Source organism: Leopardus geoffroyi, chromosome C1 (assembly GCF_018350155.1).
Source record: "Leopardus geoffroyi isolate Oge1 chromosome C1, O.geoffroyi_Oge1_pat1.0, whole genome shotgun sequence".
NCBI lineage: Eukaryota > Metazoa > Chordata > Mammalia > Carnivora > Felidae > Leopardus > Leopardus geoffroyi.
The window spans coordinates 46,331,684-46,357,824 of record NC_059328.1 but is presented as its reverse complement, the minus strand read 5'-3'; the positions used below and the strand labels follow the sequence as shown (position 1 = coordinate 46,357,824).

The 26,141-nt window shown below is 46.5% G+C and overlaps 1 protein-coding gene across 22 annotated transcripts in view; it reads left to right on the top strand.

Annotated features, from left to right (window-relative positions):
* DAB1 (DAB adaptor protein 1) overlaps positions 1 to 26,141 on the top strand; it is a 1,138,859-nt gene that overhangs the window by 1,065,833 nt on the left and 46,885 nt on the right. For 13 of the 22 annotated variants that reach the window (XM_045477573.1, XM_045477563.1, XM_045477556.1 and 10 more), the window contains 5 exons: positions 2,516 to 2,647; positions 3,255 to 3,374; positions 3,859 to 3,897; positions 5,440 to 5,505; positions 12,340 to 12,399. In XM_045477573.1, the coding sequence (XP_045333529.1) occupies positions 2,516 to 2,647; positions 3,255 to 3,374; positions 3,859 to 3,897; positions 5,440 to 5,505; positions 12,340 to 12,399 (417 nt within the window). The remainder of the gene's footprint in view (positions 1 to 2,515; positions 2,648 to 3,254; positions 3,375 to 3,858; positions 3,898 to 5,439; positions 5,506 to 12,339; positions 12,400 to 26,141) is intronic. The other 9 variants (XM_045477565.1, XM_045477561.1, XM_045477568.1 and 6 more) reach the window with 4 other exon arrangements.

Sequence of the window (26,141 nt, the reverse complement as noted above, 5' to 3'; positions counted from 1 at the left end):
AAAGAGAATGTCTTTGTCTTCCACTTTCCCCTGCTGCATACCATTCTAGTTCACAAAAGCCTATAAATCAATACGCCCATGTCGTGTGAATATAAATCTCATCAATTTTACATCATTAACACTATGAAAAAGCTACCACTCTTTGAGCAATTTTCCTCCACTAGCTAAGCATGTCCACTTAATAAAACAAGAATAAATGGATTCTCGGTCTTCCACTAACAAACATTTCCTTCCCCGCCAACTTTATTCGGGTCAGAATTCACTAGAGTTACACAGTTGTCTTGTGGCCAGTTAGGTGACTAGACAGTGACACCACCCACCAAGCATGATGTGCAGCGGTCAGTGGACAACCTGGGCAAGGCACGACCTGAAGGGAGAGTCACAAGAGCAGTCAGAGAGGTTAGTGAGTGATCAGAGTCTAGAAGGTCAAGGTGCAACAGCAAATTCTACTGCAGAAATGATTCGTGAGGTCAGAAACCTAGAAAGATCGCAGCAGTGTGGGAATGGGTGTTTTGGAAGGCCAGGGCCAGTAGTCCGGAACTAAGGTGATGACCATCATGAGACTAGATGTCCACTGACCTAAGAGACTGGCTGTGTGGTTCAAGGTCCTAATGGCTAAAGGATCTTGGGTGATAGGACCAGACCTTCCAGAACATCTACTCCAGCGATTCCTACCATGTTCACGATTAAGTTCCCTTTGTGTTACATGTCTCCCTCCTTCCGTGGACTCGGTAACAGGGAAGATTTTGTCCAACCAAAAAAAAAAAAGGGTATTTATAATCATTCACTTTCCTACTTGAATTATTCAAACCCATAAGTAAATGCCAAAGAGAATCTCCTCAGAGACGATTCTAAGGAGTACAACATAAACCTGATACATTTCGAAAAGAACTTGGCATTTTCATTTGCATGCACATGTGTAGTCTTAATTAAGAGTAGTTACAAATTTCTGCTTAGCTTTTTGAAATGTTGAAGACTGCTTAGGACTTCTTTTTATTACCTTTAATGATGCAAGTAGACCCAGGGCTTTGAGTTAGGAGCCACTGATCTGGTACAAACTTCTCATTGCATAGAAGAAGAAGCAAAGGTCCAGAGAGGTGCAGGGAGTGCATTGTGCTCGCAAAGTGGCCAGAATACAAGGCTCTTAATATGTAATTTAATGAAAAGGCCCCTTATAAGGACTTTAAGCACATCATGTAATGCCCAGCTACCTGTGCAAGCCTTTACACAGAGTACTAAGTGTTGCTTTGAGTAGGTTTAATATAGGAAAATGGTCCTACAGATGGCCATCACCAACAGGATGGCAAGCATTATTTGTTGAAGCTTAGATAATAAAGGTGGGAAGATCAGCTTCAAAAGATTACCAAATTACTGATCAACTATCCTGACTTACTTGAGTTCAGGAACTATGGGTCAAACATAGCACAAGGTTCTAGGAAGATGGATCCTGTGAAGACAGACAAGGAGCCAGGTAAATATATCAGAGTAGGAAGGTCTGGAAAGCAAGAACCCAGGGAGCTGTGTGTGAGGACTCCATTATGAATTGCCGTATCAGTAGAGACCGAAGTTCTATGGAATTATTTCTGCAGAGGAGGAAAAGCAAGCCTCGTTCAGGGAAGATTTCACAGAGGTGGTGCTATTCAAATGTATTTTTTTTTTTTTTTACGTTTATTTATTTATTTTGAGAGAGACAGACACAGTGCGAGTAGGGGAGGGGCAGATTGCTAGCGAAAGCAAGAGAGAGAGAGAGAGGAAATCCCAAGCTGGCAGCACAGATCCCAACCGGGGGCTCGAACCCACAAAACCGTGACCTCATGACCTGAGCCAAAACCAAGAGTTGGACACTTAACCAACGGAGCCATCCAGGCGCCCCTCAAATGTCCTTTTGAAAGGGAATAGGAGGACTCAGGCAAATGGGTAGAAGAATAAGCATGGCAAACAGAGGGACCAGCCCAGGAAGAGCCTGAGAACTAACGGCATCTACCTCTAGCCCAGATGGTGACTCTGGACAAGATAGAAGAAGGTGTTTGTTCCCTGAGACACTCTGTCACCATCGGTCAAAAAAGGGTTGTAACCATACAAGTGCATAGTTCTGTGACACTGAACGGTACTCCCTGTACTTTTCCACCACGGCAAGCAGAGGCCCTGGGGATGGAAATGTATTAAATATCAAGCCGGAACTTCAACGGGGCTGTGTCACAAAGAGAGCTGTCGCAGAAGCCTGCACCTTGAACTAGACTGACTGGCCCTGGCAAGCTTAATGGAAGCCACGGCCACAGACGCTCATTCAGCATGTGAGCAGTCCTGTTTGTGTGCCTGGTCACAGCACTAAGACCATGGAGGAAAGCCTCCACCCCTCAAGGGCAGGCGCAGCTCTTTTTTCCTTCCATCTGGACCCAACAGCTTTTCCAAAGCCCTTCGGGCCTGTTCACACGTAGCTGAAACGCATCTCTTATTGATCAACAGCTCGAAGGGAAAGTCCCATGAAATATGTTCTTCCTTTTGTCTCTGATAGGCCCTTCAGCATCATCATGCTGTTCATGAAATTTCCTACATTGCAAAGGACATCACAGACCACCGGGCCTTTGGATACGTTTGTGGGAAGGAAGGGAATCACAGATTTGTCGCCATAAAAACAGCCCAGGCGGTGAGTATCCCCATCCAAGGAGGGCGCCTTATCCTGGTAGCTTTAGGGGACAGCGCGTGCAGTCACGCTGTTGGTGTTTGAAGGCCGCCTCTGATGTAAGACGGAGCGATGCTGATGCTCAGATAGCCTCGGAGCAAGGAAGCTTCCTCCAGCCCATCCGGTCTTGTTTTTCCCTAATGGGTATTTGGTAATGACTAATTATTTTCCTTTCTGATTAAGCTGGATGGAGGCACACTACACAAATAAGTTTCCTTGTGTTCATAGCCTCATTTAAAAAGAAAATAAGAGAAAACAAATAGCTGTTTTGCATAAGGCCTACCCTAATTTTATTGTATTTAGAATTACTAATAAATAAAAGCAGTGCCTTTTATGCTTATGATTATTATGAATTTGCAAATATAATTAGTCGAAGAAATGAACTTTAGCCTAGATGCAATTTGCTAAACCAATATAAACAAGGTAGAATTAATTAAAGACGGAATGCTCTCAGTTTAATAGGAAAAGGAAGGGCTGCGGGTTGTACCAGGCAAAGGCAAAAGTGGGCCGGGCTGCTTCTGCCTTTATACCATTCCCTTACTAATGCGATTCATCCCACCTTCTACTCCAGGCTGAACCTGTTATTCTGGACTTGAGAGATCTCTTTCAACTGATTTACGAATTGAAGCAACGAGAAGAATTGGAAAAAAAGGCACAAAAGGATAAGCAGTGTGAACAAGCTGTGTATCAGGTATACCTGTGAATTTACCCGAGTACCAGGGAAGACTAGGACTTCAAATAAACAGATGTGAAAACTGACAGTCAGGTCCTGTCCTCCCGCTGCCAAGTAGAAATAAACAAAGATGAAAGGTTCCCGTGTAAATTTCAGGCACCGAGAGCAAGCCATTAGAGATGATCTTTTATTCTCTGAAATCCTGAACATGTGAGAGAAAGTGAAATCTTGAATCCCGAGGAAGATTTCTGGGCAGGAGAACAGAAGAAATGCAATTGCTTTTGCTGTTGTTGATAGTGGGCGTGGAGGTGGGGGTGGCTGCAAGAGTTTTCTTTTCCTTTTTTTTTTTTTTTTTTCCTGTGTGTTTTCTCCCTAAAATGACCCAGCAGCCTGTCCTACCCAGAGCTGGTTTCTGTACTGTCCTGTGATTTCTGAACACAATCTCACACCTCTTCCTTTATATCTTCTGCTTTTCAACCTCCCTTCACTCGCTCTGCTGTAGACAATTTTGGAAGAGGATGTTGAAGATCCTGTATACCAGGTAATTTCTGAAACCCATCGGGGTTTTAGGGTCAGAAATGGTGAGGCCTGTGCTACAGACACTTTGTCAGAGCCCTGAAGAATCCCCTGACGGCAGAGCCTGGAGAAGGGACCAAGATTATTTCCAAGGGTGCAGGCTGCCAGCCTCTCCAGGAGTGAATTTCCATAAAAAATGAACAGAAGTTTGGCTGGCATCCATAACATGGGATCTTGAGATAGGTTTCCTCCTTCCTGCCCCTGCCCCAGCCCCCTCCACTATCTGTAAAAGTTTGATTCTCAGAACTGGATGTTTTCAGGAGTCTCTTGTATGTTCCAAGTTCGTGTGGAGGCCTCTGAGTTAGGAACTGGGGATGGGGAGTGAGTTTGGGTGACATTTGAGTGCAAGCCCAAAGGGCAGTCTGTAAGCTTTGGGAAGGCTGTGGGGAGAGATCTCTCTGGCCCCTCTGATTGTCTGGATCGTGCCATAGGGGCTGTTGGGAGGAGAGTAAGGGAGATCCTAGAGATGTCCCAGGTAGTAACTATCCCTGGACTCTCAAGCTTGCAGCCCAGGTGTGGCTAGAGAGATGGCTTCTCTTGGATCCAAGTGTGTGCTGTGTACAAACAGATGCAGAGAAAAAGGAAGAGGATGCCTCCCACCACCAACCCCAGCCCGCTCATACTTACTCCCAAGGAGAGAAAAGAGTGAGAAAATGAACTTGCAGGACATAAAAGAAAACCTGAAACTTATGAGTTATATGTGTGTGTGTCACACATATCTGTTTCCACACAGAAAGCTGGAACAGCTATGACAAAAATAAAACCATATGGATAAAATGGGTAATATAATATGAGTAACACAAAGTAGAGGTTTCTAGCATATGTGACCAAAAAAAAGCCAAAGATACGCCTAACGGCATGCCCTGGCTATAGAATGCTGAGGGCGAGGATTTGTCTAGAATGTGAGCTCTGCCCTGGGCAACTGGCTCACAGGGAATGAAGAATATTGCCCTATTTGAAATGGCTCTGTCCTTTAAAGTCTGAAACGTGCACAGGGGAAAAGAAATTGTGTTTCAGTATTTAAAACTAAGAATGTAAAATAAGGTGCTATTTATGGGATGCAGAGGTTTGGGGTTTCTGAGCACTTCAAAGCTGAGTTAGGAGCTTTAGGGAAGCAAAGGGGGGCAGCAGATGTCACCCAGATTATGAAGTTGGGATCCCAGATGTTCCCAGGAGATGTCATTCCCACTCAGCAATGAAGCACTTGCAGACCTTACTGAGATAAAATGCCACTGAATGAAGAAGTTACATCTCCCCAAAGATGTGCAGGGGCCCATGCAATCACTCCTGTACCACTGACCATCAGACCCTTGCCGTTTTTGTAAGAAAAGGCAGAGGTGTGCAAGGCACCCGTAGTGTTTCTGTAATCCACTTGTCTCTTGAGGGTATTTTCTGTTGTGACTGTTTCTTTAATGCTCACTGAGATTTGTATCCTGAATTCCAAATGCCTTTTTTTTCCTCTCTCTCCTTCCCCTCTGACCTTTCCTCTCTGGCCGCTCCGTAATAGTACATTGTGTTTGAGGCTGGACACGAGCCAATCCGTGATCCCGAAACGGAAGAAAACATTTATCAGGTATAAAATCGCTTCTCTCTCTTACCATTGCACCGATACCAGTGAATGCTCTGAAGGGTCTGCAGAACCGAGGGCGCTCCCTTCTCATGGTCACATAGCTCTTTCTGTCATTCAGGCTCATGGAAGACAACTTCATGTGGTTGGCGTTTACCAACTGACCAGAAGTTTTCACACCTTGCTGTGGAAATGCTTAATGGCCAGTTGAGTGCGTTGTTTTAATTGTTAATGGATCTTAACTGTGTTCAATTGACTCAAGAATCAGACATTCCATTTTAGTAAAGTAACCCATTGGAGGGTTGTTGTCCACGATGCAGAAGGGTCCTTCGCTTCTCAAAAGAATGTGTTCATCACATTTCTTTTAAAAGCACTACTGAAAATGAAGGACAAACTCCAAAGCAAACACCTTCGGAACACAGCACTGGAAATATTAACTGAATAAAAGACAGTACAGCTCCAAGTTTCACCCCTCCTGAAGGGAAGGTAACTTAATATTCTTCAGTGTCTGCTTCTGTGAAAAACCCCACACACACATTTTGACTCACTCCATTCTCGCGCACATGCTATAAAGTAGGTATCTAATCCCACTTTTATGAGGGGGAACTGAGGCCCAGAGAAGCTGAGTAACTTCCCGGGGGCTGTACAGCCATTTAGAGCAGCGATCAGACCCCACGTGAGTGAAGGCACAACTCACCGGACCTCCCCCTTGCTTGCCCATCAGAGTTAGAGAAACTGCACCATAGCCACACATCAGATAAATATGACAGCATCCAATTTGTCACTAATTAGAAATTCAGCCTTAATTTGAAATATAAACACCATGGAAGAAGGGGAAAAAATTTAATGTATTTAATAAGTGATTTTAATTTCCTTAACTCACTCAGTTATGTGGTCTGCTATTCTGCCTTGGGCACGCATTACTTATGTAATGAAAGTAAGATAGATTTTCAGTTTCCGTCAAATGCACAGAATTGTAAATGACCAAAGTATAACATCAGCTCTACCACTGGCTCAGTGTAAACCAGGCCCATGGAGTGATCATCGTCTTTCTCTCCCCTGGATCGGTCTAGATCGGATGCAAGTGTAAGGTTGTGCTCTGAAGTCTTGTTTAAAGTCAGCGCTCACACAGTTTCTGTCTTTAAATGGAAAACTTACATTTTTGTTCTCAGATTTTATTTTGATTGATTGATTGATTTTTAATGTTTATTCACTTCTTGAGAGACAGAGACAGAGTGTGAGCAGGCAGAGGCAGAGAGAGAGGGAGACACAGAATCTGAAACAGGCTCCGGGCTCTGAGCTGTCAGCACCGAGCCCAAGGCGGGGCTCCAACTCACGAACCGTGAGATCGTGACCTGAGCCGAAGTTGGATGCCCAACCGACTGAGCCACCCTGGCCCCCCTCAGATTTTTAATTATTACAACCTTGCGGTGTCTGAATATGAGGCCAAAAGAAACCATTAACCAGTCATCCCCTGAAGAAAAAGCACCTTGTAAGACAAACTGAGGCTTTTCAGTGCCAAGTTTCTGAATCCCAGCCAAGCCGTAGTTAGTGGCACCTGCGGGCATGGGGACGGCTGGAGGTGTGGGACATCCTGTGTGTGGGAAGAACTGGTTTGGGTGAGCAGAGAACTGGGTTCCAGTTCTGGCTGTGTCACCAACTATCTTTGGCTGAGTGGTAGTGTGCAAGACATTTGCCCTCTATGAGCCTCAGTTTCCCCAGTGGTAAGATAGGGAACTAGTTTCCCTGTAACTCACACGTTGGCATGAGAATGAAGCAAGTTCGTGTGAAGGATGTAGAGAAGAGGCTTCATCCTGAGTCACACAGTGTGTGGATTCGGAATCCTAGTCCAAGTACCAACTCAAGTTCTTTTCCTTCTCTGAGCCTCAGTTTACTCACCTGTAAACTGAGCGACTGAGACTGAAGAGTCTCTTAGGCGAGGTCCTTTGCTGCTTTTTGCAGCTAGTGCCTATCAGCGGACAGCGATTCTTTAGAGAAACATGTTCGCTTGCTTTACAGGGCAACAAGACTCTTAGAAATTATTGGGGGGGGGGGAGGGGAGAGGGGTGACATTTATTGAGGGCTCCATGAATGGGGTTTACATGCAATATCTTATCTCTCACAACAAGACCGTGTGGCTTGAACCCTCATTCCCACCTTACAGATGGAACCCTGAGGCTCACACAGATAAGATGTCTTGCCCAAGGTCACAGAGCTCCAAGAGGCAGAACTCCCACTCCCAGCCAAGTCTCTCTGACCCCGGTAAATGCATGAATCCCCGGGCTCTTCTCAGCCGGAATATCCTGATGCAGAGTTTCACGATTAGATTCTGCGTAGGCTCCAAGTCACTATCTAAAAATCACACTTGTTTTAACAGTTGTGACCTCCGGATCTTTCCGGCTGTCCATCATTAGCAGGAAGGTACCGTTTAAGGAAATGAATATTTTATCACCCTCTCTTCTCCTCTCTTGCTTTGCCAGTCAGCTGGGCCTCAATTTGCTCAACACAAGATAAGCTCTTGGGCCCAAAGATAAAGCTGAGCTTTTAAGGAGCTGTGATTAGGGAGCCGCACTCTTCTTTGTGTTTTGAGGGCCTCTGATTATTCCACAGCTATTCATCCTAAGGAGACTACAGTATCTCCAAGTCTTCAGCTTGGCCCAGGGTAGTCTCAGATTTTAATCCCATCCCCTGCTTTGCAGAATGAGGGATGAGGCAGACAGACCTGGGGCCTAATCCTTTAGCCGTTTTGTGGCCTTGGATCAAGTGCATAACTTCTGTATCCCAATCTCCCAGGCTATAAAATTAGGAATGCTGCATTATCTGCCTCTAGAAGTGATGTGAAGGTGTAAAGCTCTCGGTACGTAGTAGGTTCTGTGTAAATGGTAGTTCCTCTACTTCCTGAGAACTTTGTCAGTATCAGATGCTGTTCACGAGGTCTTATGATGTTATCTTAAGTGAAGCAGAACATGACTTGGTCGCCTCATCTTGTCAGAGAGCCTAGCGGAAAGTTGCAGCCTCACTTGACTTTGCTATTTATAACTCCGGCATGAGGGAGGGAGAGACTCTTGAGTAAATGGAACCTCTCTTTGAGGATCAGTAGTCTCATTTTCCAAACCGGATTAATAATAGTAATTGTCTTTCTTTTTGCGCGCATCAGAAAAAGTTATCAGTCATCTTTCTAAAGCAACACAGAACCTTGCAGTACGAGGGTTTTTTACACCTCGCCTGATTTTGACCCTTGCAGTAACTCAGTAAGATAAGCACAGCTATGATGGCTATCGTTTTAAATGGAAGAAAATCAAGTCCTCCAGTTTGAGTGCTGCGCCCAAGGCCAGAGCCTCAGCTGTAAACCTGGTAATTCTTTAGTACGTTAACGTTAACACACGGGCGAGATTGCGGCTTTCCACACAGACATTCTCTGAGTCCTTTGGTTTGAAAATCATTTTTAATCGCCCGTGAGGTGTCAAGTATTGTTATTTTAAAATGATAACTCTCTGCTCCAATGTCACTCAACCCTGAAACTGCCTCTCTAACACTATTAGTATGTCACTGAGCTAAAATGTCTTCTGTACATATAGTGCTTAATGTATAGCTTTTACAGTAGTTTGACATCTATTAACTCCTTTGTTCAAGAAGCAATTGTGTATGGAGCACCTAGTGTGTGCCAGGCACACGGGGATGTGATAGACCACAGCGTGGTCCCCACCCTCAACGCGTGTCTAGGCACTCCCTGGCCTGCCCACCACAGCTACGTGAGAAAACGGAGGCTCAGAGGACAGAGGGGCCCTCTGAGGACTCACAGCCTGTGGCAGAGCCAGGATTAGGAACCAGATCTCCCGCCTCCTGGGGCGCCTGGGTGGCTCGGTCGATTAAGCGTCCGACTTTGGCTCAGGTCATGATCTCACGGTCCGTGAGTTCGAGCCCCGCATCGGGCTCTGTGCTGACAGCTCAGAGCCTGGAGCCTGTTTCGGATTCTGTGTCTCCCTCTCTCTCTGCTCCTCCCCTGTTCATGCTCTGTCTCAAAAATAAATACACGTTAAAAAAAAAAAAAATTTAAACAGATCTCCCGCTTCCTTTTGGTTGAGAACTGCCATCACTCTACACCGTCCTATTACTGAAATGGTCTGCGGGCAGAGTGGACCAGCCAGGCAGGGGTGAGAACCAGCACACGAGGCACGTTCTGGTCTTTGTCCCTTAAACACTTCTGCCCTTAGCACATACATGGTAAATGTTCAGTGCTTAAACATTTCCTGTGTAACCAGTATTTACGGGATGAGGAACAGGTTAGCAAAATGCCTGCCCTGCGCTGCACAGGCTCACGGGCAGCTGCAGTGTGGGTTGATAGCTCCTATATAAGATAAAGCACTTTTGACACTCGTGTGAGTAACCCAATTACTTTCTCAACTCCTCCCAGTAAAACAAGGAGCTCCATTCACTCGGGGCCTTATCCAGCTTGTTTGCCATCACTGTCCCCGGCAAACCACAAAGCCTGATACATAGTAGGTTCTTGGCCACTTTTATTTTTTAGTGGAAGAATGTACCAGAGCTTACAAGAGTCCAGAGGAAGGCTCCGACCAGGTAGAGAGCCAGGCAAGGCTCCCAAGAATGTATCCTGCCCGACATAAATCTTTAAGGACAAACAGGCAGATTGATATGTCACCCATGGGAGAACCAAGTAGCAAAGCTTTTTCAATTATGCACAGTTTGGGTTTATCCATCCTGCCGCTTCTCCTCCATTTGCAGGGATAATTGAGAGTCAGCTGCGGTTCAACTTGCTAAGTGCCCATAGTGAGCAGTGAATTACGAGGAACAGAAATGCTGTTCGTGTTGCTCAGGAAAGGGTGAGCCAGTAAAAATACAAGTGCGGGCTGGTAATTTATTGGCCCTTGTTAACAAGGACTCCGTAGGCATTCTTAGAGGATTCCTTTTAGAGGGAGCTGAGTTATCAGGAGCAAAGAAATTACATTCGTCATTGGCTACCTGCAAACTAGGGTTTGCGAGAGCAGCTCAGGAAGCGCGTCTTTCTGCATGGTCCGTGCTCTGCCATGGACCTCCCGTTTTCTGCAGGAACGTGCACAACGTTCTGCAAGTGTAGAATGTGATGTCAGAGAAAAGGGTGCAATCAAAAACAGCTAGGGAATGGTGGGACCAGGGGTGAGGTGCAACTGTCTATACCGCGTAGTAGTTAAAACGCGAACTGCCAGAACTCCAGCTCTAGCCACCCCGCTCACCTGCAGGATGCTCTCTGGGCTTCATTTTCCTCCTCTGCAACATTGTGACAGTTGTCATCCTTGCCCGACTGACTTGTCTTGAGGACTGCATGCAAATACATGTAAACACTCAGAACAGTGGCTGGCACCTAGGAAGTGCCCTGTCAATGTCAGTTCGGGCTGTTAGTAATAAATGTTTTGTTCGGTAGCCAGAAAGAGCTGGGTTTGAATCTCACCGCTTAACTAGCTTTAAAGCTTTGCAAAAAGTTGCCCTGACATCTCTGAGCCTCAGTTTTTCACCACCTAAAAGTGAAGATTCTAACACCGAGCTCTTAGGATTATTAGACGGATTTTAAGCTAAGTTGATGAGCATGGAAATAGCACAGGGTCTCGAGGAATGAGCCCAAATTCTTCCTTCTTGTTAATGGTATAGTTAGCTGGTCCAAGCCTAAAAGACACTTTTTCTTTTCCTTCACTGTTCCCCACATTTCTTATGAAACATTTACGCAGCAGACATCTACCAGATGCCTACTGAGCATTGGGCACCGTGCCTGCTCTTAAAGAGCTCCCAGTCTGGTGAAAAGAAACACAGATTAGCAGACAGAAGACCACTGCAGGCTGATACCTCAGATGGGGGTAAGAGCTACATTGTGCTAATTTCTGGGAAGCACACATGATTGCTCTCGATCCGGAATGTTTCAGTGTAACACCCTGACTGGCCCATTAGAAAAGTGTTCAACCTATCTACTGTTGTTAATATTATAAAATACATGCTGATCCTTATTTATACGATGTGTCAGCAATAAAAGAAGCTCTCATTCTAACACTTCACAGTATCACAGCTCCTAATCGTCTGTATTTACTGTCTACTTTCTCGTTGGATTCCCACAGTAACCCAGATCAGAAGCAGAGCCAGTAACACCCATTTTAGGATCGTGATGCTCCGAGGGGCTGTGGCCTGTTCAGGGTGTGACAGTTACCAAGTGGCCCGATAAGACCAGATGGAGGAGTACGAGGAGAGAGGGAGGAAAGAAAATACAGATACATATTAAAAAACAATTGGAATTTTCTCGACTCTTGTCTCGCGCTTTCCCTGCCATTAACGGTCCCTTTTCTTGGAAGACACTTTGGGTAAATATCAGATGGCTTGTCCATGATCCCAGCAGAAGCCGTTCTTTATGCTGAGACCTTGATGTTTGCCATATTGTAAATAACCTGACTCTCAGCTTAAACTCAGCTGCAAACTAATTTTAATCACTTGGGACAAGTCAGAGCACCTCTCTGGGGCTCATTTCTGTCTTTGGCGAAATGAGGATTATTTTTTCCACCACATGACCTCTGAGGTCCCTGCAGCCTCCTGTCCTGTGATTCCGTGAGGAGCCCGATGGCAGAGACACCCTGCACTCATTTAAGTGACTCTCACACTCCTCCCTCATCCAGCTTTCCTCAGGGAAGGAGCCTGGCCTCCTGCTTCTACACTTGCGGAAGCCCCTCTGATTTGGGACCCTTGGGCCTCAGGGGCCATTCTCACACACACTTAAGCCAGCTTGAAGTTGAAGCGTGATGGCTTTGTTCTCTGAAAGTGGAGTATCGAAGTGTTTTGACTGTGTCGAATTTGATTTTTCCGTAGGTTCCCACCAGCCAAAAGAAGGAAGGTGTTTATGATGTGCCAAAAAGTCAACCTGTAAGTGTAAGTAAATCTTCTCACTTCTGCCAGGCTCCCGTGACCTGCGCTCCTACGAGGCTGTGTCTACAGCTTGAGGAAGGGAACCCCTCTTCTGGATAGGCGTTATAACTTAGAGAGCTTTGCCAGGGCCTACATGGCACGGACTCCTCAGTGAGTCAGAGGGAAGGGGGCATAAGGCGGAAATGGTGAGGCTGAGGAAGGGTTGCCAACCTGGACCGAGGTCTGGCCCCCCGCGTGGCGGTGAGTTGAACTGCACAAACCACTGTGTCCAGGGGTCTCAAGGTCTGAGTTGTTCCATGACAAAAGTCTCCGGCCAAAGACTTAATTATACCTGATCGAATAGGGGGCAGTGTCTCGATCCTGGGAAGAGTTGCCCATCCGATTTAAAAGTGGTTGACAGGTCTCAGAGGGATCATAGAAGAGCCAGCCAGGGCCTTTAGAGTGTATAAGGGTCCAGCCAGTGGACAGACCACCAAGAAAAAGGCCACGTGTAGTGGGCTTGCAAAGAACCCGGCAGGTCCACTACATCTGGACCCCATCGGCCAGTGGGACTCCTGGAAACGGAAAATATCAAGCTGTGTGACACTGCCACAAGCCAGTGCTAGGCCAGGCCCAGATTTCGGCCCCCCATCCAGTCGGCGTGCGGAAGGCAGCCTCTGTACGTGATTCAGGAGCACTGGGGAACTCTTGCCCAAGGGGACATCGGACTTCACCGTGGCCTGTGTAAACAGAACTAGGATGTTTAGTCACCGCTGATCTCATTCAGCTCAGTGATGGGTACAAAGAGCACAGGCTTTGAAAACAGACCCCCAGGAACTCCAGCTCTGACCCTAACAGGACTGTTGTGAGGCTGGATGACTCTCTGGGCTGTTGTTATTGGTCCTGGACCCCACCCTTTGAGAGACACAAAGACACCCCCGCATTTTTCAAGGTCAGACTGATAGGGCAGTTTGAAACCCCATTCCCAGGGCAGCAACTGAAGGACCTAGAAATGCTTGGCCTGGAGAAAAGGAACCATAAATGTGGAGATGGGAGTCCCCAGGGCTATCAGTTGGAAGAGGGCTTACATTGTTCTGTATTGGCCAGCCCAAAGTGACGGTGACCTTCCTGAGCAGTGGTCAGAGCTGTTAAGAGTTAGAACAGCTGGCACCTAGGGGAGTGAGCTCCCCATCACTGGAGCTGGTGCAAGCAGAGCCTAAAAGGCCCCCTGTCAGAAAAACTATAGGAGGATTCAAATGTGAAATGGGCAGAGGGGAAAGAGGAGCTCCTGTTGTCCCTTTCAAACCTGACCTTCTGTCCTGAGTTGAGAGTCTTTCTGGCTCATTCTCACCCTCCTCTGCCCCTGTTCTCTTTTTACCTGGTGAAATTTCTTCCTCTTCCTATCAGCGTCCATTCCTCTTCCCAATATCCTGCATCCACCAGACCCCACCTAAATCCTGCTCCCGAAATCCAACGCATGTTAGGTTTCATGAGACAGCATATTTGAATGGGGTCCTCAAAAACTTGAGTCTACAAGGTAGTTGAGAACGTGAAGTGAAGTGTCGCTCAGAGAAAAAGCCGTTTTTCTCCTTGAGGCCTTTGCATTTGTCAAGCCCTCTTGTCACAGAGACACTGGTCCGTTCGTGTTTCCGTTTGGTTCAGCTCCCATCACACAGCTCCCTACAATTCAATTTGTGCCTAAATTGCTTCGCTTGCCCCTAACAGGTTTAGATACGTGAGGAAACATGCTCCATTTGCCGCCTTGGTTTTCGTGAATTTATTAACCAGTCTGGCCACACCATCTCCATGCTTAATAGCTGGAAAAAAAAAAAAAAACCCAACCAAACAAAAAAAGCCCAAGCTCCTTAGCCTGACATAGACAGCACTCAGATGCCAGCCTCAGCCCGGATCTCTGGTCTACCTCCCCCTGGTCCAGCTCTACTGAACTCTGCAAGCTTCTGAAGGAGCCACATCCTCCCCTAATAGCCGAGCTTAGCTTCAGGCTATGGGGACTCAGGGAGACTTTGTGGTCTTCTGCTAAGCGTGAGCAGATCACCCCTACCTCTGTGCCCCGCTCCCTATCATTCCTCTGTTAACAGCTCTTAGCACACAGCATCCCAACTCTTCTCCTGGCTCCTTACTTCCAGGAACTTCCTGAGGTCCTTGGATTACCAGAAGCAAGCCCGGGGTCTGGCATGTGAAAGGCAGGGATGACACAGCCGCTCAAGGGGTGTTTCATAAATGTACGCATGACTCTGCCTGTAGAAAGAATTGAAAATCCTTACACTGTCTTTTAAAGGGAATTTCCTGGTTATCTGACTCTGAAATAGGCATTAAGTAAACATGCTCAGGTTTTGCTTGGGAAATATCTGGGCTGCCTGAACGGCCAGCAGTAGCTTCCAACCCTCTGTTCACATAGAGTCCTAGAAGCATCTGGGCTTTTCCGTGAACAATTTCAACATTTCTAAAAGCCAGAGAGAGGTAGCAAGTCAAAAGTATCAACTCTAGTGGAGGGGCAGATGCTTGCGTTTGGTATCTCAACTCCTGTTCTTACTACCTGTAGGACTTCTGATAAGTTCCCTTGTTTCTCTATACCTCCCTGCTCTCATCTATCAAAGGAGTTACTAAACCCAACTTACTAAATGATTTTGAGGAGAAAACAGCATGTGTATTGGAAACTTGATCCCACTTGCCTAAACTTCCCAGAGGTGCTTTAAATATCCCACAGCCCACATCCCTCACTGTTCTGGGACCTTCCTGTTCTCCAGGCTGGCCCCTGTAGACCTGCCTCCCTGATGCGTGCATATTCCCTGGGATACCTCTGTGCCCTGAAAATCACTGCTGTGATCCCGCTGTTTGCTCCCTCACCACCTGCTCCCTAAGCAGAAAGACAAATAAACCAAAGACAGCCAAGTCAGTGCATATTAAGCAGCTTCAAGCCAGTTTGACAGCTTCCACAAGTTTCCCACAAGAAGGGAAACTGCCCAGTGGCCTGTTACTCTAGGAACCACTGGTTTCTTCTTCTTTGGGTCCAGAGCCCAGTCTGCCCAGAGCCCAGTAAGAGACTCAGCTTGGGGCTGTCACTGGGGAAGATCACACATCAGCCCCAGAAGAAATGGCCTGATCTTCAGCATCAGACTTGGGTATGCTCTCATCCTGGCCACCCGCTAAGGGTCCTTGAGCATCTTTTTCCATCTCTAAACCCCAGTGTCGTAACCTGCAAAGAGAAAGGAATGCCTGCCTTGTAGCTTTGTTTGGAGGACTAAAGGAGACATTTATGTAAAACCTTAACAGGGGATATGGATTAGATTAAACGAGAACATTACCGTCGGTTGTCGGCACGAGCATTCCACCAGCCAGCAGTTCACACTGAGGCGGGGATTGCAAGTATGCTAGGTAATTGCACACCTCCTCTAGGAAGCCTTTTTTTTAACCCCAGAGTAAACAGCTGCCCCGGGAGACCTCTGTGCTTCTCTGTGCAATGATCACAATGCACTGTTACCTTTTCTTAATGAATCCATGTGAGCCATTGGACTTTGAGTTTCTTAAAGGCCTTGGCTTCGGGGTTAATGGCACCTGCCTTAGAGTTTTTTGTGTTAAGGACTAAGTGAGCTGAAGAATATGAATCAACACAGTGCTTGGTGCAGAGTAGGGATTCAACAGCTGTGAGCTGTTACTGTTCTGCTCTGTGAGCTCCTTGAGGTCCGGAATCGCTTTTAATCATCACTCTTTCTACAGTAACTCCTCTGAGGATTTCTGCTCCCTTTGAGCTTTTGATGGTATACTCTTTCCCCGTGGGTGGCGGGAATCTCATGTGCCCAAGTAGATTTTTATAGGCCTTGAAGCCAGTGGGATCCTTGATTGCAGCTCTAAAACCTCTGTCCTGGAGTCTCAGTCCCCTGGACTAGGGTGGCTCACTGTCACCCTACATGGCCAGAGGTGTCCTCATCAAGGTGTCACGTTTGGTGCATTGGGTTCTAGAGTTTGAGAAGTCGTGGCATTTCTTCTGGGTCTTGCCCACCCCAGTGCATCACCTGATGGGACACAGTTTTGTCTCCATCAGTTGGGCTGTTGGTCCAGACAGAGAGCCGGTTCTCTGTCTTCAGTCTCCTCTCTGACATCATGCATCCACGCCCTGGTTTACACCACCAGGCACCATAACCTTGGGGAGCCAAGCTCTGCCAGCCCCTTTCTCGTTCCCTTTTGCACAAATAATGGGTTAAGATGCTTTGTTTGTCCTAATCCGGACCTATAATGTTACTTTCCTGTAACAGATTTGTTCTTAGGGTCATACTACACTCCCCTCCACTCTTACCTAGGACTCTGAGACAAGATAAGGATTAATCCCATTCGCTCCCAGAAATATACATTTCCTCTCTTCCTAGTCAAGGCAGCTAGAAGATTTGCACACAGGCTTTATTTTTATGCCAGGGTCTCCAAACTCCGATAGAATTGATGCTTGCCGATAGGGAATATTAGGTGACTAGAGAGGCAGGGAGGAAAGAGCGTATAACTTGGGCAAAGCCTTGAAGGATGAGCAGGACTTGGACGGGCACAGCCCCTTCTGGGCATATCATTAAGGTCCTTCTGGCTCCTGAGTTTTTATTTCCTCTACTAGGTGGTACTCAGAACTGATGAATTTATCATCCGTTTCCTTCTCAGAAATGGGTAGCCTTTCTTTCTGCCAGATGATCATGCTTCTGGTGTTCTTTAGACAAATATCCTGGCCTCTTTGGGGCTGTCGGGAAGGCACATCCCTGAGTGGGGAGGAAAACGTCAGCTAAGTAGCCCATTACCACATCCATTATTTAGTGCTTTTTGCACTCCGTTAGCCTTTGAACATGATTCTGGTTCTACAGGGGGACCCAGTGGAATCACACATTCACAGTTTGCTCAAGCGCCTGTTTTGGACCCTGTCACACCCCACAACGCTCAACTTGGTTGAGGCTTAACCTTCATAGGTCAACAGACCTAAACCTCAGCATGCCTTATGTCATTGTCACATGAGAAATACCAGCACTTGTCTTCTCCCCTCCCCTCCTTTCCACCTCATGTAGTAGTCTTATGGCTGAGGGACGCCTGGGTGGCTCAGTTGGTTAAGCGTCCAACTCTTGATTTTGGCTCAGGTCATGACCTTGCAGTTCATGGGATCAAGCCTCGGGTCAGGCTCAGCGCTGACAGCTCTGTCACACTCGCTCTCTCTCAAAATAAATAAATAAACATTAAAAAAATATATTCTTATGGCTGAAAAAGATCTTTTACCCTTCACCCTATAACTGCCTGGTTTTAAATCCTTTTATGTGGATGTACTAGACATAATTATCAGTACTAACCCATCAGTGGATTCTAGCAGAACTTTCTTCGGCCTTTGAAAGAGAGTCTTAAAGGTTTGGCTTAGCGGCAAATAGAAAGGACGCAGGTTGTGGAATTGACCAGCTGGACCCCACATTCAGTTCTGGGGGACAAGACATGGATTCAGATATTGAAAGGAATAGTCAGACTCCCCTGAGATTCTTTCCTCCCTTTGGGTGTGATCTTTGCCAATCTCTTCAAGTTTCTGAGACTCCTCTTCGAGTGGAAATGATGAGCATCCTATGCCAACATCTCAGGGCTTTTGTGAGACTCATGAAGCAACGTGAGAGCATTGTCTGTGAAGACGAGGGGTTGCTTTCATGGTCTCTGGGGACGTAAAGACCAAGGGATTGTGTGCACGTATTCCTCCAATTATTTTATAGACTATCTTAAGATTACGAAAAAGGCTCAAGTTTTCTGACAAGAGAGGGCACGTCTGGGCTCACTGTCAGGAAGAAATCTGAAACCATCTGAGCTGATTTTCAGAGGGAAGGACAGCTCTCAAAGAGTAGTGAGGTCTCTGGCCCCCGGAGTATTCAAGCAGCAGGTGAATGGTTCTGCAGGGGTTCTTATGTGGAGAAGGTGACCACACTAGCGGACCTTGGAGCCGTCCACCCACTCTCTCATCCACTTTCCCCCGTGTTTATAACATCTAGCGTTGACCTCACCATCTTGTTCCCGGTGTCTCAGCTGCGAAGCCAGGCACCCCAGAGGCCCCGTTACTATCTCCACCATCCTCTCCCTGGCTTTAGAGTTGCCCACGGTGAAGCGTGCAGCAATAAGTTATGGCATTGCCCCGTGAGGTCGGTGCTCTGGATGGAAACATGTTTACTATGCACTTGTAATCAAGGCACCACACTGAGCAAGCCCTGGGCACAGAGTAGGTCCTTAGAAAATCGGTCCCTCCTTAGTTTCCTCCTGGAGAGCTGGATGACAGTGCTCTGCGTCTCTCTGGTGCGTCCTGGAAAAGAGCCACACTGGGAGAATCGGGTAAAAACTCCAGTGATCGCATGTGAAGTCCAAGGCTCCCTTCACTTCCTTTCTTTGCCTTATAGTGCTAGGCCACCAGCCCTGCACACTGAGAGTCTGAGCTAACTTAGCTGGGGAAAAAGCAGGTAGACTTTATTGAGTAGATACTGTGTGCCATGGACAGCCTAGACTGTGGTCTCAGCCTATCTCATTCAGTAGTCACACCTGGAAGGTAGATGTCATTTATATATGAGGAAGCTGAGGCTTTCCAGAGGTCCTATACAGTCACAAAGCTGGTAAGTGACAGAGCCCGAAATTGAACCTTCAGCTGTTCTGATTCACACAGTTTCCACTAAAACACACTGCCTTTAGGATTCAAGAAAATGCCAAGCCCCCATCTCCTCTTCCTCACCATGGTTGGAGTCAGTACTCAGGCCAGTTTCTGTCTCCCATTACTCGTTGCTTCTGAGTCCTTATTAACAACGCTGAGGCTAGCCCCTGGGGGTGGCTATGAACACCTCTCTCCCCCTTCAGCCGGAGTCCCATGAGGCACACCCATGTCTGACTCGTTCCTGACCCCTCACTCTGCCTATGCACTGCACTCTGTATCCTGACATTGAAAAAAATATCTGTGAGTCCCAAAGAACAAATCTCAAGGAATCAAAAATCAGAGAGCTGCTCATTTGGCCTCCCCTGCCTCCCACCCTCCAAACATCTATGTTTCTGTGCAAGACCCCTGTCTCCCAACCATCAGTATTCAGTTGATTTTCCTTGCCTTAGATTTAATTCAGTTTCCCTGCTGCAAATGTAGGAAGAGTCAATCCATTAAAGTGAAGAATTACAGAAATTCTCTGGACAACTGTTCCTAACCACCCCCACCAGCCCCCGTCTTTCATGGCAAATAAATTTTCATTCACAATTCAGCAGTTGGTTTTTCCTTTAGTCTGAAATCTGGATCAAGATGTTTCATAATTGAATTAAATCTAGTCTGAACATTTGTCAGTTTCACTTCCTCATTAAGCACCACATTGTAGAGAAATTATAATTATCGGAATGCCGTTAACATAGATGTCACACAAGAGGAGGTCTTCCTGAACTAAGGGAAAGGAATCTGCATCGGCATATTCCACAAAGGAAATAGAAGCTCGCCCTGTCTTGCTTTTCTTAGACAGGCTTTCGGTTTGCAGTGCTTAACAAAACTGTCCTGAGATAGAATCCTAAATCCCTGGAATCTCAAGAATTTGTGAGGACATTAAAAGCTGCTGGGTCAGCCTTCTCACCAACGCAGGGATCCCTCCAGAACATTTGTGATGAGCACAGATGAACGTGTCTGACTCTGGCTTTGGCCCACATGCCTGCAGTGACAGACCTTCATGACTTTTGTGATCCCACAGCTCCATTTGCTGGAGAGCCCTCCTTGTTTTCAAGTTCCCTTACAGCTTCTATTCATTCATTCATTGATTCATTCATTCATCCATCTATTTGACAAACATTTACTAAGGACCTCCTATCTGCCTTAAAGTGGCCTACTCACTAGGAATATAAAGATGAATAAGGATGGCTGCTTGAGAATTTTAGTGATCACAAGAAGGTAGATGTGTAAAAATGGTTGCAATCCGTGTAATCCTCTGGGCCATAAAAGCTGTCTACAGTATGCTCTGGGAGCATAGTGGGGAGGCAGAAAACTTTGCCCAAGGGAGTTCAGTGAGGTCTTCACCCAGGAAGTAGGGTCTTAAAAGATGATAGGAACTTGGCACAGAGAAAGAGTGGAACGGGATTCAGGAAGAGGGAACTGAATGTGTAAAGGCACTGAACTATGGAAAAGCATACCATATCCCGGGGGCTGATGAAGAGTCTGGGGTGGTGGGACTGCAGGATGCCTTCATGTGAGCAGGTGACAGGGCACAAAGGGAAGCCATCCCCACGGAGTGAAGGACCTGGAATGCGATGCTCAGAAACTCAGATTGGCTGGGAAGCCACTGGTGCTGTCGGGTGTTGAGTGGCACTATTAGAGTTGTGATTCTCAGTATCACTTTGGTGGCCTGCGACAGGTGGCTTGGCTATTGGAGAGACCGTTAAGAAGCTAATGGGATTATCTGTGTGTATCTATCAGGATGAAGTCAGGAAAACAGAGCCCACACGAGGTAATTTCATAGAGGGAATTTAATGTGGAGAACTAGTTACAAAGGTGTTAGGAGAGCTGACAAGCCAAACAGAGGGCAGTGGAGCAACCCAAATTAGTAATATTCAGAAGTTGCTACCATCCCCAGGACTGGAAGGACAAAGAAAGGGACCAGGGCTGCCAGTGGGCACTGTGACCGCAGAGGGCGCAGGGACCTTGGCAAGAGGGGCTGGCTGTCTGGTGGAAAGTAGAGCCGTGAGGGAGACTCACGGCCAGGTTCACTGCCAGAATACTGCATAAAGAGAGCCAGGGAGAAATTCAGTGCTTCTCCCCTCTTTCCACCATCCAGCGTCCAACTACCCCTTTTGTTGGCCAAACCGAAGTGAAAGTGGGTTGACAAGGGAGCTCAGGCAATGTAATTTACAAGGCCACCCCCCTGTCCTACCACACAGAGCAGAGGGAGGGCAAGAATGGGTCTGAGGGGCAAAGTGGTCAAAGGGTAGGCAAGTAAGGATTACTTTGGGTCTGGGCTGCGGGTGACACCCTGCAGACAGGGAGAGGAACGGAGGGAGGGAAATGTGTAAATTTGAATGAATGACATTCAGATCTAGAAAGTAGGTCTAGAAAGTAGTAGGTCTAGAAAGATCTTGCTGATGTGGGGGGAGGGGGTAAGAGAAACACAAGGTCTAAGCTCCTTCTGAAGTGGCAAGCCTTGGCAGGTCGGGTAAGCAGGCAATAGGGACTGAGTGCTCTGTCTCCTCTCCTATAGCTCTGCCATTTACATACGTGCTGTTTTATGTGTCCAGGTTCTAAGGGTGTTTGTAGATCAGCCTTTCCATCCACTCTCTTCAGGTCCTTGCCAAAGACAGTGGTAATCCCTTTCATCCTCCTCTCTGTTCTCAGTCCATGCCTCACATTTGGGCAGTGTCACATTATCACTTTGAATGATATCTGGCTCTTTCTTCCCCGTTTCTGTCATGAATGGAAGGAATCAAGCAGAGTTGTAGACAGCTCGCTGTTAAATCATTCCCGAAACTTGTTTTCTACAAATGCAAATGTGGAAGGGGATAAGTGCTTGCATAAGCAGTTGCCTGGTGTCCTGTTTGCTCAGTTGTGTGTTGGCAAAAATCACATCTCGATAAAACAATGATCAGTCCATCGCTGTGCTCAAATTCCTGCCACCGGTCTCCTGCAGGAATGGTCTCCAAACTTTTTATAAAATCCTGGCACCATTATTGCAATGACCTGTGCCCAGTAGCCTTTTATATAAACAGATGGGAATAGGAGTTGTGGTTGAAGCTGGGTTGAAGCCTCAAGGCCTACCCACCTGGAATCCTTTTCTGAAGCACAGAAGATTCTGGAAAGGAAGAGATCCAGAGAAGATAGTGTGAAAACCACTGTCAAAAGAATCCACTGGCTAATTCCATGGGTGGGAGCAGTGGGGTGTTTAGATGAAGAGATTCTTCACATTATTTCCATTAGAAGCTTTGTTCTTCTATAATTGAATTTGCAAACACAGATTGGGAGCCTGCTCTTTGGGAGGGAGTAAAACAGCACAGAATTTGAAGTTTGGGGCACCTGGGTGGCTCATTCGATTAAGCATCCAAATTTGGCTCAGGTCATGATCTCACCGTTCGTGAGTTTGAGCCTGACGTCGGGTTCTGTGCTGACAGCTCAGAGCCTAGAGCCTGCTTCAGATTCTGTGTCTCCCTCTCTCTCTGCCCATCCCATTTGCTCTCTGTCTCTCAGAAATATGTTTTAAAAACATTTTTTAAAAAGTTGAAGTTAATCAGAGCTTTATACTTCTTAGCTGTATGACTCAGCAAAGTGCTTTATGTTTTGGATTCTTCTGAATGACCAGTTAGCATCTGGGGAAGATTACTTGGCACCAACATGGAATCTCAGTTAGAAGTCTGAGCCTTTTGGAACACCTGGGGGACTCCGTTGGTTGAGCATCTGACTCTTGATTTCGGCTCGGGTCGTGATCTCACAGTCATGGGATTGAGCGCCACGTTGGGTTCTCGTGGAGCCTGCTTGGGATTCTTTCTCCCTCTCCCCCTCTCCCCCGCTCACACGTCCTTGCTCTCTCTCATCCTAAAATTTAAAAACAAACAAACAAACAAAAAACAGAAGTGTGACCCCTTCAGCCTGACTACGTAGGCCTTAAATTTTTTTCCCTCAATTACCAGCTGTGCGACCTCGGATAGCGTGTTCACTCATAAAACGTGGGTAATGACCGTGGTGCCTACCTCATAGAATTCTCCTGAGGACTAAATAAGGTGATACATGTATAACTCTATATGAGTAGCACCTGGCACATAGTAAGTGCTCAATAAATGTTAGCCGTAATTATTATCGTGAGCTGTTATATGGGCATAGGACTATACCAAGTGCTTCAAGAGATAGGAGAAGGAATAAGATGTGGCCTAGCCCCGACGGTGCTTGTGGTCTATGGGTGGGAGTGACTTCAGTATCTAGAGTGAGGGGCTAGAGTGCCTTTAATTCTCCATGGCTAAGCAATGTCAACAAGATCAAGTGTAACCTGAGAGTCTGGGGTAGGGCTGAACCTACAAGAGAGTTTCATGGCTATAGGGCAGGGATAACCAACATTTGTAACTACCAAAGAAAGCAAGGCACTTAATGAGATAGGCACTTAATGCACTATTTCAGGACCCTCCCAAGCAACCATAAGAAGTAGGTCTCTTCTCTACGGTAAAGGTTATTAAAGATCAGAGAAGTTAAATCACTTAGCACAGCTGGAAGAGGCATCCCTAAGAATCTAAGCTAGTTCTCTCTGAACTTAAAATGAGGGTGACCTAGTTTATCGTCCAAAGTGGGTCACTTTTGAATGCAAAAAAGGGGTGTGCTATTAACAATGACATCAGGACAATAGACATGAACAGGAGCTGTCTTAAGTGGACCAGAATGTAGGGCCACCTTACCCAAAGCCAGTGAATGTCCTTCCCAACTGGGCTACCCTGTCTCAAAGACCACAACACAGGAGATTTCAAACAGAAGGCAGGAAGCATCTGTCCATCTTGTTGTGGGCACTCCGTACCAGTTTTGTCCCCGTGTGGAAACAAGCCCAGTACTACCCACGAGACAGAGGTGCCCTGGTACATGCTCGCTCCTTCAGCGGGCGTAATAAATCAGATTACTTGGAGATCTGTTATGTGGTGAAAAAATGTAGTCCAGGGTATCTGTTCACTGCCGCTGCTGTGAGTCTATCATTATTCCTCTAATACAGACCATTAACATTCACAGAACCTTAACTCCAGCATCTCTAATGAGCACAGCTATAATATACAGTTTCCCCATAAATATCCATTGATGCTGACACTCATTCTCTCTTGGTACAGTAATTCAGCTTTTCTGGATAAATCATCACGCAGAGGCTCTTTCTTTCTCCCTAACTGCCATTATTAGTGGTTACACAAGAATAATGAGCAAACTCTGGTTGCAAAAAAGAAGAAAGAGATGAATGATCATGGAGAATACAAAAATATATGTTGGTGACAGTACCCAGCCATGGCAAAACCTGATTTTGCAATGACTTAGAAAGGAGGCAAGAAATGAACATTAGCTGAGCACTTACTGGGGGCTGGGGAGTACATGCGTTGTTTGGCCAGCTGTATGTGGTTCAGTGAATCCCAACATTGCATTGCCCAGCAGTCGTTTGTGATGCTTTTAAAAAGGCAGCTTCCTCGGCCCCACCCCCTAGATCTGCTTTTGTATGGCTCACGTGTGCATGTGTATGTATGTAAAGGGAGATTTATAAAGCTCCCCAATGCAGTCTGATGCTCCGCTAAGTTTATCTGGTTTAATGAACAAAGCATCTATGATTTGCCCCACTTTATGGACCAGAAGACTGAGGTGGAGACGCTATGGGGAGAGGGAAATAAAGTCTGGCTCTGAAGGAAGCATCCCTTGCTTCTGACTTGTATGCGAAGAATGGCTCCTATTAAGAGGACATTAACTCACTTGGTACACGTTCTCCCTGCTCCAGCCCTCGTTCCCACCTCTCACGGGGCTCTGTCAGCGCCTCACCGTGCTTCCCCCCAGGATGTTGGCAGCTGTCCTTGTCTCTGTTACTCCTCTTTCCCGCCATTGTATGCTGCCAGCCCAATACTCTTGGTTCGTTCCCACTTTCCTATAGTTTTCAATCTCCTAGCCTTGTCTTTCTGGCTATTTTTCTGTTGTTCGTTCCATAGTCACCTAGAAGGTTCCACCCCTATGACCCCAGTCAGAATTTCAAGGGTAACACTTTCAGCGTGATCTGACCAGGGTCCTCCAGAAAAGATTGGGGTGCACTGTGGCAGGGCGGGCTCCTAAACTGTGGTTGCTCCTTCCAGAGCCCTTACCTCTTTCCCTAGTCTTAAAACACAGATCGTCTGACACCCTTTGTTCTCCTCACCATAGTGGAGTAGTTGAGAGCACACACTCCAAAGCTAGCCCACTTTGGTGAACATTGTAGCTCCACCATTTACTAGCTGGATGACCTTGGGTAAGTTAATTAATCCTTCTGTCCCTCAGTTTCCTCCTCTGAAAATGAGGATAGCAACAGCACCTGTGTCCGTTGCAATAATTAAATGAGTTAATAAGTAAAAGCACTTTAGAATAGTGTCTGTACATACAGAAGAAGCTCCATCTGAACATTAACTGTTGTTATTATTGTCCTGCATGACCCCTGCCTGGCCAAGGAGGGATGAGGTCTTAGTATTAATATTAAAACCTTTCCTTCCTCTTCAGACCAGAATGGACTGCTTGGGATACGTTCCAGAGATAGAATTACCATTTCTTAATGAATGATTGTATGTCAGGGTGTGGGAGAGAGACAAATCAAGAGTCACTTGTACATTTGGGGGCTTTATGCATCTACCCAAACCAGAAAGAAAGATCTCAACCACTTGTGACCTAATCCAGAGTATCTTGACTAGTTTAAATTAACAAGGTCTTTCCTGGAACGTAGCCAACATGCAGGTAAAGAGGGTCTCTGCCTGTGAGGTCATTGTAGGATCTCCTCACATATGCCACATTGACCCTAGCTCCCTAGTCTTCAGAGATAGGGTGTCCAGCACCAGAAAACAAACAGGAAGTTTTTTTGTTGTTATTTTGGGTTTTTTTGCTGTAGTAGTAGGCACAGAGTGGCCCTGTTGCTTTCGGCGCATCATTTCTGCAATACTGGACGGCACCTGCTAGAACCAATCTCTGGTCACTTGTGCATTGCTGTGTTCAGGCATCCACTCCTCACCCATTCCACTGATAGTTGTCTCGGGTCACCGCGTGTTGAGTGCTGTGCTAGGCACAGGTGCTGTACAAGTCA